The 12191-nt window shown below is 41.6% G+C and overlaps 1 protein-coding gene across 1 annotated transcript in view; it reads right to left on the reverse strand.

The window, feature by feature from the left end:
• CNTRL (centriolin) overlaps nucleotides 1-12191 on the reverse strand; it is a 166877-nt gene that overhangs the window by 130916 nt on the left and 23770 nt on the right. The window contains exons 7-9 of the mRNA XM_082263161.1: nucleotides 9781-9897; nucleotides 5284-5512; nucleotides 4657-4766 (exon numbers count right to left, since the gene is read on the reverse strand). Coding sequence (XP_082119287.1) covers nucleotides 4657-4766; nucleotides 5284-5512; nucleotides 9781-9897 — 456 coding nt within the window. The remainder of the gene's footprint in view (nucleotides 1-4656; nucleotides 4767-5283; nucleotides 5513-9780; nucleotides 9898-12191) is intronic.

Here is a 12191-nt window from a genome sequence, read left to right on the forward strand (position 1 = left end):
ACCCCCCTTCATAACCAGCCCATTTTTTTGCAATACGGCACTGTGTTACTTTAACTGACAATTGCACAGGGACCAGTGCTAAAAATATGCACTGTCACTGTGCTAATGACACTGGCTGGGAAGGGGCTAACATCTAGGGCAATCAAAGGGTTAAATATGTGCCTAACAAGTATTTTCTTACTGTGTGGGATTTGCTTTTAATAATTGAAGGCAGGAACACAGGATCAATGTCTTCCATACTGACAGAACAGCAATCTGCATTATTTACATAGCCAGACTGCCATTCTGCCTGTGTACAGCATCATCAGTAGATATTGACGGACATCGAATCCACCAGACCAGCTGATCGGCTCCGATACCCGGAAATGCAGGATCACGTGTATAATTTTATTTATATTTATATATATATATTATATATATATATATACACATATATATATATATATACATATATATATATATATATATATATATATATATATACATATACACACACACACATATATATATATATATATATATTATATATATATATATATATATATATATATATATATATATATATATATATACACACACACACACACACACACACACACACGTGATCCTGTGCAGCGCGACCGCCCTGTAGTAGTGAATCTGCTACAGGGCTGTTGGCAACTGCCTAAAGTCATTAGTATGATAACACACAGGCAGCAGGCACTATCATGGCTCTGGCTGTCTCTGTCACGGTGTGTTACATAACATGGATTTTGGGCGCTAACTTAGTTAACTTATTACCAATAAGTTAACAAAATCGGCACCCAATAGTCATGTTATGTAACACACTGTGACAGAACCATGACAGAGTCCCTGCTGTCTGTGTGTTATGATACCATTACCATCAATGCCATAATGTGCTGCCTGCACGCAATGCAATGTAGTGTATATTCACCCCCAAAACACATCTGTGTTGAAGGCAGCCCCACAAACCACTTCCTCTCTGTTCCTGCCTTTGCCTGGCCATGGTGTCAGCTGAGCTGCCTTTGCCTGCTGACACCGCCCAACTCACAGCCTCTCGAATCTTGCTCTCCTCTCAGGCTCCATTACTGAGTGGGGAGCAGAGCAAGATAGATCACTCCGCCAGGGAAGGCAAGCCCAAGCCACAAGATCATGAGGTCTCCCACCAGTGCACTCAGAGAGGAGGGGAAAAGAAAATGGAAAAAATAACCACCCCCAAGATAGGAGCAGCATAGCACGGGGGTGCAATTCAAAAAGGATTTTGTTGCTGAGCCGAGGACGCCGGGCCCAGTACAATAGGGCTTATCAGTGGCCCTGAGTTGAAAGCCCAAAAGCAGTCCATCTAAGTGGTGATAAAACATCTAAAAAAAGCCAACAAATGAGTCAAGAAATACTCTACAGGCTCAGAGCAGCTTGTAGAACCTTTTGCTTGAAACAGGCATCAGAGGACTCCCGAACAGTAACCTGGTTGAACTTATTTTTTAGTTTTTTTGAGTAAAGAGGAGAGGGATTAAAATACCTGTCAGGCTTTTATTGCTGTCTGCGCCCCATTAGGGAGATTCACTCTCATGTTATTTCTTATTTTTTTTTAAATCAGATAATTTTTATTGAAGAAAAAGAAGCGGTACAACGAGAGGAGTACAATAAATACAAATCAAACGTATGGTCATCAAACAATAAGCCAGCAAGCCTACATTCACAGGCAGGTATATAGATGCATAGTCATCACATTACCCATCCGGTAGGTTTCATCATCCCGTCATATAGATATAACATAGCGTATAACTGTTTTTTTGTTCCAAAATTTTCAACAAGCTGCGCACCTAAAAACTAGCGCAAACAAAAACACCAAAACAATTTGCCTCTGCGTAAACTATCTCCTACATCTCTTTCCCCGTGAGGACAATTGATCATAACATCAGTACAAATTGTTCTCAGTAAGTGGACCTCTACTTAGCGATCAGAGGAATCAAGTATCCCCGGAGCTGAGGAGGACATTCCTCCCAGAATTCTAGTACCAACTGTACCAGGGCCAGCCCTGGGTCATCCAACCAGGGTTCCCAAACACGTTCCAATTTCCGAGAGCTACCTCTGTGTTTGTAGGTATGTTATTCCATATTACTTAAAGTGAAAGTAAAAAACATCCCACATTTTGGATTGTCTCCAGAACAGGAATAGAGGGGGGAAATCTTCCAGTGGGGACACTAGTTCTGGTGACCGGAGTGACAGTCAGGAATTTCCCCCACTTTGGAGAGATTTCCTCTCACTTTCTATTTTGGCTATGGGACAGGACGTGAAGAGAAATTTCCTCAATGAGACACAGACAGCAAAAAAAAAAAAAAAAAACCTGACGGGTTATATCCAAAAATGACAATTTTTCCTTTAGTTATTATACTTTGAAGTCCCAAAGAGAAACTGAAAAGTGCATAGGGGAAAAGATGTGTGGTACACCATGAACAAGGTCTTAACTAGATATTGAGAGACAGAACAGCCAGGACTGAGATTTATCCTTTGTACTCAAAACTAGATACTGACCCATGGCTTGTACCACACAAAAAAAAAAAAAGCGAGAAGTAGATTTCCTAGCCTTAAAAAAGGTGGGGATGACAGGGTAATATGCTCCTGTGTCTCAGGACCGTGGCTTCAAAACAGCCAAGCTGTTAAAGTCAAGAAGCAAGATAGTGTATGCGCCCTTGGGACAGAAGATACGGAAGATCAGAAAGGGCCCACTGATCATTTTGCCAGGAGTGTCAGTAAATCCAATTACCACATTCTCCTGGGTTAATTCAGAGCAATGAGAATCAGTGGAATGCCCTCCATCTTGATATTGCAGTAGACAAGGGGGAATATGAGGGGCATAAAGGCCTAGATAAGGCTGAATTGATTTTGCATAGCCACTAGAGCATCCATTGCAAAATACCCAAGGGTCCATGGTCCTGGCGACAAACACATCTAGTTTGTTGTTGAATCTGCAGCAGAGCCATCATCCTGTAATAAAGGGTTTGAAAACACCTCTGGATGTTCAGCACATTCCCTCAGATCCAGAGGATTGCGAAAGGCCACCTTGCAATTTTCCATGCTTGGGATATGGACAGCTGTCAGGGCCAGAACATGCTGTTCTGCCTAAGAGAGGATGAAGTTCAATTAAATTTGAGTGGCGCAAATTTTGGTGGCTCCCTGAGGTTTGATGAAGTGTTCAACTGGATTCTTGTTGGGTGTCCTTGCAAAAGAGGAGTCCACTGTTGGAGACAACCAAATTCATCTGAGTTGTAGAATGCGGAAATAAAGGTGAGTTTTTGTCGATGACTCTTCCTATAAACTCCTCTGCACTCATAAGGCATTCAGGACTTTTCCCCATCCTAACAGGCAGCATCTGTCGTGAGAACCTTCTACGTTCTTGAAGAAAATGGCTTCCTTGACTAAAGCACTGGGTTGATTCCACCATGCCAGGAGAGCCTGGCGTTGAGTGTCTGATGTATGGGATGGTTCAAGGACTGTATCGATTTGTCCCATACTGCTAGAATGGGGAATTGCAATGATCTGGAGTGAAACTGGGTATATGAAACAGCCCTAAAGGAGGCAACCACTGGACCAATGACCCTCATGCAGACACAAATAGAGGGTTTCCCTTGGGCCTGAAGGGCTTGGGTATGACAGCAGAGTACAGAGGTTCACCCAGTGTCTAACATCAGGCCCGGGTACTTCAATCTGTGGGATAGGTCCAGTACCAACTTTTTCAGACTGAGGTTCCATATGAAGCTCTGAAGAGCCTGCTCTGTTTGTTGGACATTGGCTAGCTATTCTGTGGAAATCAATGCATCAAAGATGCAGCATACAGAACTTTTAAAAAGGCACAATTCCCACTGTGTGCTTGAGTGAAGAGTACAACAGGATTTAAAGGGATACATTGTTCATGCTTTTTTCTTCTGCTTTTCATACCCCCAAAATACACCAAAAACAGATCAGTGTGAAAGGGCCCCTACAGAGGGTTACCAAAACACCCACTGCACTCAGTGTCACCAGGCATACTGTATATTTCCAAAATGGGGACTAACATAGCGGTAGAACAGAAGGAGAGAGGGTTTAACTCTTCTACAAAAAATATATATATATTTTGTTTGAAGTAGGGCTTTAAGGAAAACACAAAATAAAGTTACTATGGGACTTCAGTTGTCAACTGTCTCCTCTACAACCGCCTACACAGCAAAGCTGCCACTGACAGCTCAGCGCGGGACCGGAGCAACTTTAAAAAAATAAAAAGGTATGTATAGAGATTTCTCTTTTACAGGGTGAGAAGTTAGTTTCAGATTGTGGATACCTATAGATTTAGAAATTTTAGTGTTAGAGTGGACTTCCCCTTTAAAAGAAGGCACAAGAAACAATGTACACCTGACAGGGAAATGTATCCTCCCCTACACTAATTCTGACAAGGATGGGCATTAGTCTGGTCTGTGCAACCTTGAAGTCTCTTCAAGGTTACAGAGCACTCCCTATGAGTGGCAGAACTTTTCCTCAAACCACCGAACTTCAGATCTCACACACAAACACACGTGTGTACTAGACAAATCTTTCCATTTTCCTTCAAAGAAAGGCAACAATATTAAAAGTAACATACATATAAAGACAAGGCAACAAAGCAGTTTGTGACTCACTCACCTTCCGCTGAGCCACAGCATCCTCCAGTTCTTTCAGTTCCTCGGTTGCCTTTAGGATCTGCTGCTCTGAGTTTACTATTTCCTGTTGGAGTTCGGACAACTTTACTTGTGCTGAAAAAACACAAAATACAATTAATGTTAATTTTATACCAAATTATATTCAAACGTAGGAAGGGCAGATATTCAAATTATACCACATTAAAGCAGTATTTTAAGGTGTAAATATTTTAAGTACAATGCAGGATGGATGATATCACTGGGGGGAGTTCTTGCATAGCCTTGCCCCATGCCTACTGCGTAAGCACTGCCCCATTAATTCTTATAGCCGGGTCCACATTTAAAAGAGAACTATTTAGAGGACTACAGACCAGTCATACGAGTAAGGTCACTATGTGCACGCACAGCATGTTCAAGGCCTTCATTGAAAGGCTCTGTGGTACCAAGTAGAGCCGCACAATGAAGATTTCCAAAGCTCAAATGTAGACTTGTAAGATTATTGAAAGGTTCACTTCAACAAAATGAGAGAAACTGAACATATTCATTGTGAACACTTTTCCAGTACAGGTTAGACATACAATGACACCCCTAATGGTTACAATAGGCTTGGAACCTCTGTGTAGAAGGTTACCTGTCTGTATATTCTTCTCTTTCTCATTCAAGTCTACATCAAGTGTTGTATGGATCCGGGCACGGATTTGCTGATTTTTAATCTGGTCATCTCCATCCACCTCAATCTTTCCCACTTGCATGTGTTGCGTGCGGTCAGGGATAAAACTCTCTTGAGCATACAGGTTCCTCTTATAGCGGGCTTTTCCAATGTAAGGACTTTCACCAGGATTCTCCTCTGCATCCATTTCCTACAAGTGTATAGACATTTGCATATTGCACATTTTAGCTACTGTGGTATCTAGAAGTAAAACTGAAAAGCTATGGGGCCATGGAAAAGAAAACTGGGGACAATATCACAATGAAGTATTTGCCTGTCTTTTCAGCCCTAAGGAGGGTATATTTTTATAAAATCTTAATTTCATTTAGCATACTAGGAGATATGAAGGAGAAAGGGGCTTCATTCTGCCTCGACAGTAATGGGAGCACACAGCATTGAAAAAAGTATGTGCGTGTTATATGCAAGGCCCTCTGTCCTCAATGTTTGATAGGGGAGACTGTTCTTCCATTCTAGTATCTTAAGTTTACCCACAACACAATCTTTTCTTCCAGATCCATTTGCTTATACACTATATTACCAAAAGTATTGGGAGGCCTGCCTTAACACAGACACACAAACTTTAATAGCATCCCAGTCTTAGTCCTTAGGGTTTAATATTGAGTTTGCCCACCCTTTGCAGCTATAACAGCTTCAACTCTACAAGGTTTAGGAGTGTGTCTATGGGAATGTTTGACCATTCTACCATAAGTGCATTTGTGAGGTCAGGCACTGATATGGACAAGGAGGCCTGGCTCGCAGTCTGCACTCAAATTCATCCTAAGGTGTTCTATAAGGTTAAGGTCAGGACTCCATACAGGCCAGTAAAGTTCCTCCACCCCAAACTCACTCATCCATGTCTTTGTGGACCTTGCTTTGAGCACTGGTCCAAATCATTTGGTGGAGGGGGGATTATGGTGTGGGTTCTTTTTTCAGGGTTGGACTTGGCCCCTTAGTTCAAAGGAAGAGAGTTCTTAAGGCGTCAGCATATCAAGACAATTTCATGCTCCCAACTTTGGAACTACTGTTCCAACATGACTGCGTACCACTGCACAAAGCAAGGTAAAAAAAACAAAAAACAAAAAAAAACACATGTATGAGCGAGTTTGGGGTGGAGGAACTTGACTTGCCTGCCTTGAGTCCTGACCTCAAACCGATAGAACGCCTTTGGAGTGAATTAGAGCACAGACTGTGAGCCAGGTCTTCTCTCCAAGCAAGAATGGTCAAACATTCCCATAGACACATTCCTAAACCTTGTGGACAGCCTTCCCAGAAGAGTTGAAGCAGTTACAGCTGCAAAGGGTGGGCTAACTCAATATTGCACCCTACGGACTAAGACTGGGATGCCCTTAAAATATATATGTGTGTGTGTGTATGTATGTGTGTGTGTGTATGTGTGTGTGTGTGTGTGTATGTGTATGTGTGTGTGTGTGTGTGTATATATGTGTGTGTGTGTGTATGTATGTGTAAAGGCAGGAGCCCCAATACTTTTGTTAATATAGTGTATTTTCATCATACTACATTTTCATGCTATGGCATCAAACACAGCTTGATAAAGCTCTAAGAGCTCATGAACACTGCAGCACAAAAAAAAAAAAAAAAAAAAGCTGTTTTTCCAGGCGTTTGAGCTTTTAATTCTTTGCCTAAAAGCTTGATTGTGATTTTGCGTGTTTTTAAGCATAAGTGTTTTTTTTTTTTTTTTTTTAACAAACACTTCCCTCAGCTAATTTTTCACTCCCAAAAATGACCACAGTGCATTGCAAAAGTTCCAGTCGCCATTTGCAATCATCATTATTTTTGATTTCACAAGGATGTCAAAATACAGACTCTAGAATTTGAAGCCCAAAAGGAGCAAGGCGTATCAATCAGTGTTTTAGTAAAAAGTTCTGAAAACACATAAAGACCACTAAGACCTTATCAGCTGGCAGAGATTATCTAAGCCAGGGGTGTCCAACCTTTTGACTTTCCTGGGCCACATTGGAAGAAGAGAAATTGTCTTGGGCCACACATAAAACAAGCAATGAGGACAGCTGATGAGCAGAAAAAGTCAGGCAGATCACAAGTTAATAAATCACCGATATAGATAATGTACCTGACTAATACATTTTTTTTGAATATTTTTTATTATAAAAGTAAAAGAGGGCAGCATAAAAAGAATGCAATTTTTGACATGGTTTTTAATAAACTAACGCATCAATATAAGCTAGTAAGGGAAAGGGAGAAACGAGGACCTATCCTCCCAGAAAGGTCCACGGGGGAAAAGGGGAGGGGGGTGGGGTAATGGTGGATTTTTAGGGTACCATAAATAGTATGTATAATCAGATAAAAAGGTATTTTTTAATTTTTATTCAAAACATTAAAATCATAACAAAAAAGACATACATACATACATACATACATACAGAAAATACATTTCAAACGCTGGTCTTCCCAAGGTGGGAATTCAGAAATCCAGGCGTATATATCCCTCAATATGTTTCACGGTAAGGACCGCTTCTTCAGGAGGTTTTTTAAATAATATGCTTGTTCTGGAGCCAATAGCCACCATGGATTGTACCCAATCGGCCTAACCACCATACAGCCTCTCACCGGCGGGCATGGGAGACGTGTTAACTAGGTACAGGTTAAAAACATAATCAATGATCCACCACCAGGGGGCATATGTAGAAAGATTCGGAGGACTGGACAAAATTGCAACCAAATAGTAGCAAGCTGGTAAGCAATATCTTATAATGAATCCAGAGGGACTTAACATCATCCCATGCTCCCAAAGAAGGAACTAGATCCGTCGTCCGAATAGCATAACCCTGGTGGGGGAGCATAAATAGCTGCAATAGCTTGCTACTATTTGGTTCCAATTTTGTCCAGTCCTCCGAATCTTTCTACGTATGGCCCCTGGTGGTGGATCATTAATTTTGTTTTCATCTACTTAACACATCTCCCATGCCCGCCGGTGAGAGACTGTATGGTGGTTAGGCCGAGTGGGTGCGATCCATGGTGGCTATTGGCTCGAGAACAAGCGTATTATTTAAAAATCCTCCTGAAGAAGCGGTCCTTACCGTGAAACATGTTGAGGGATATACGCCTGGATTTCTGAATACCCACCTTAGGAAGACCAGTGTTTGAAATGTATTTTCTGAATGTATGTATGTATGTATGTATGTCTTTTGTTATGATTTTAATGTTTTGAATACAAATTTTAAAATACCTTTTTACCTGATTATTCATACTATTTATGGTACCCTAAAAATCCACCATTACCCCCTCCCCCCTCCCCTTTTCCCCCGTGGACCTTTCTGGGAGGATAGGTCCTCGTTTCTCCCTTTCCCTTACTAGCTTATGCAATTTGGATGTTGGTACCTTTGTATTATCATACATCACAGGCTCATCTGTATAACGCATCAATATCTTGTTCAGTGAATGTAGCAATTCTCAATGAATTCTCAATGTGCTCATCAGATATTTTGGTTCCAATTTTGCCCTTTGTGTGTTTCATCCTTGAAAATAGTTGTTCACAAATATTTTGTTTGTAAGCTCCACTAGCAGGGTCCTCCTATTCCTTCTGTATTGAACTGTGTTGTAATTGTACTGTGCCCTTTATATTGTAAAGCGCTACGCAAACTGTTGGCGCTATATTGTATAAACCATGAATAATAATAATAATAATAATAAGTGCTGGCGAAAGCGGAGGGCAGGAATAAGGGGTGATTGCGAAGAGTGGGAAAAGTTTTTTTGGGAAGATAAAACTTATAAAAGTCCAATAAAGAGACACTGTCAAATTTTTCTTCAGCTGCATGTGTTCGCTAAGTTCGACAACAAAATAAAAAAATAAAAAATAATCCGCAATTTTAAAGAGGCTGTAAACCCACTTTGTTTACATTTACCTATAGGTAAGCCTACATTAAGGCTTACCTATAGGTGCTATAAATATCTCCTAAACTTGCACCGTTTAGGAGATATTTACATTGCATGCAGCAGATGACGTCATCAGCGCATGCGCTTTGAAGGAACGGCCACCCGTGCCGTTCCTTCAGATCCCAGTGCCGTGAACGGCGGCTCCCGCGCGCATGCGCAGGAGTGATGTAATCTCGCCCCCGGCCAATCAGACGGCCGGAGGACGAGATCCAGGATGCAGGAGGGCCCAACATGTAGGCCGTCCTGTCGGCACTGAGGGGGCTTCGTTTTTCGGTAAGTACTTTATAATGAGCTAGTATGCGATGCATACTAGCTCATTATGCCTTTGTCTTTACAGGGTTTTTTTTTCACATTTTTTTTAAGCGGGTTTACTTCCTCTTTAAAGTAAGTTTACAATTTTGTGTTGGGCCGCATTTGTAGGGGTCTTGGGCGGCACGCAACCCGTGGCCCGGAGGTTGAACATCCCTGATCTAAGCACATGTACAGCTACAAAGCATGTTTCGTTACCTCTGTCAGATATCCTAGCGGTTCAAATTTGGCATCTATCTTGTAGAAGGCAAGCTCTTGCTCCAGCTCGTATTGCTTCTGGCAAGCACGGGTTAACTCCAGGGTCTTCTGCTTCAGCTGCACAGGAGAAAACATCAAAATTATTTATCATTTTTTGGAAACACACAATACTGAATTTTTGAAAATGCTCCACAGGCAGGCAGAACACATCACATACACCACATAGGACATGCCACATGACAATGAAGTATATATTCTGGATTTAGTGAAAACACCTCACTGATCTGAGAGTTCAACGTAGAGATGACGGGGAGGGCACAGATCAAATGATGGTTTATAGAAAATAGAATAATGGAAAGAAGAAATCCAGTCAGCAACAAAAATGTATCAGTGTTAATGACTACATTATACATTCCAATTATTTTTTTCCCTTAGCAACCCAAGCATTACTTCCCCATCAGTGCCCCCCCATGTTAAACAGTTGTTTTACCCTGCATAGAAAGCTTTATTTTCTGAAACTGAAATAAAATGTGTTATAATCCTTTCCCCGGTTCTAGCTCAAACTTTGTATGCTGCCTCCTTCTGCATAAGCATGGCGACTTTGTGTGATTATTGAACAAGAAATGGTCAGAGCTGCTTTGTATGAAATATGCTCATGCTATCCCTTGCACATTTCTGCGGGTAACTAAGTACTTCCATTATGCACCCAGTTTGAACATTTGCCTGCTATACAGGATATGACAAAAACAATGTGAAAATGGCGGAATAGAAATCACGAAAAAACACTTTAAACTGTAGCAATTTTCAGCGAAATAATAGCCTAAATTGACTTTTTATACAGACTGGAATTCTTCTTTGGCAATTATATTCTCTGCTTTCATCAGCTTATCAACTACATCTAAATAATATGGACACATGACACATGTAGGGGTAAAAAGTACAAAAATGCGGGCAGTCACAAACAATTCTATAAAATATACTGAATTTACATAAAGGTTTTAGCTGTGAGATGCCCTATATACTGCTGAGGATTGCAGTTTGGCCACATAAGGCACCATTGCACAGCTTGTCACATGCATAGTGACGGTGTACCTCACACATGGCATGCAGACCCCCTCTTGCAGAAATCACAGTGCAGAGCTACAGGAGGAAACATGACAGAAAATGTGAATGAGATTTCATGCAAACACCAAAGGTTGAAAAAGCCACAAACAAGAGCGTACTAAACCTTAATGTATCATGGGGGGCTACCTTTACACAGGCGCACAAGCTCAAAAGAAGAAAGGCACTGACACATCAGGACACAAGCTGGGTGAAGTAGGGAAGAAAAGGTGACAGATTGTTATAAGATGGACAAGGAGACAATACAGTAAGAGTGCCCACAGTTCCGACCAACATAAACTCTGGATTGTTACAGTCAAGATGTCTATTCATTCTGTGGTCAGCATACACACTCTTTGACCAATGATCTCACAGAAAGAACTCTGCCAAGTGATATTGCTTTCATGATGTGGTGCAGCACTAGTAGAGTTTATTCTCTGCATACTCTGAGAAAAGCATTCAATTTCACACACACAGAGTTATACAGCAGCGGTCGCAAACCAGGGGTCCATGGACCATGAGAAAATGTTGTGATCCCCAGAGGTTCTGCCGCAAATCAACATTGTGGTGGATATATACTGCCCAATGTGGTTTCCAGTGTTGTTCTCAATGCGTTGACAGTCAATACTGTCAGCAGGCATAGATACCCAATACCTCCTCTGCAGTTCCCGCTTCTGTGAACTCAGAGGGTAGCACCAGGAGTAGTGCAGAGAGCAGGAGGTGAAGGAGGGGACCGTCCAATGGCTGTGCTGATCACAGACTGTGGAAGGGAGCAACGAGCTCAAGCACATGGCTGGATAAGATGATGAAATCCAATCAGAAGTCTGTGTAGGGCAGCAGTGTGATGCAGAGTGAAGGGTGGGCAGAGAGCCAGGGCATTGGGTGTATAAAGCAGCAGTGTGATGCAGAGTGAAGGGTGGGCAGAGAGCCAGGGCATTGGGTGTATAAAGCAGCAGTGTGATACAGAGTGAAGGGTGGGCAGAGAGCCAGAGCATTGTATGTATAAGACATGTAAAATTCACGTTAGTGGTCCGCGGGATTCAAAATTGTGAGTTTAGTGGTCCGAAAGTTTGGCGACCAATGTTCTAAAGTACAGTTGATTAAACTGCCATCTCATGAGCAACTTTTATATTACACAGTATATATTACACAGTAACGTTGATAGTGGCACAAAATAAAAATCCAGCTCATGAACTCTTTAGACAGTGCAGTCTAAATGTCATAACCACAGCTCAGCAAAATGCTTTTGTGGGCAAATATTTTAAGACCTGGCAACTGTCACTTCAATGTTAGCAGGAAAAAAAAAAAAC

This window comes from Pelophylax lessonae (genome assembly GCF_965119305.1).
Source record: "Pelophylax lessonae genome assembly, chromosome: 7".
NCBI classification, from domain to species: Eukaryota; Metazoa; Chordata; class Amphibia; order Anura; family Ranidae; genus Pelophylax; species Pelophylax lessonae.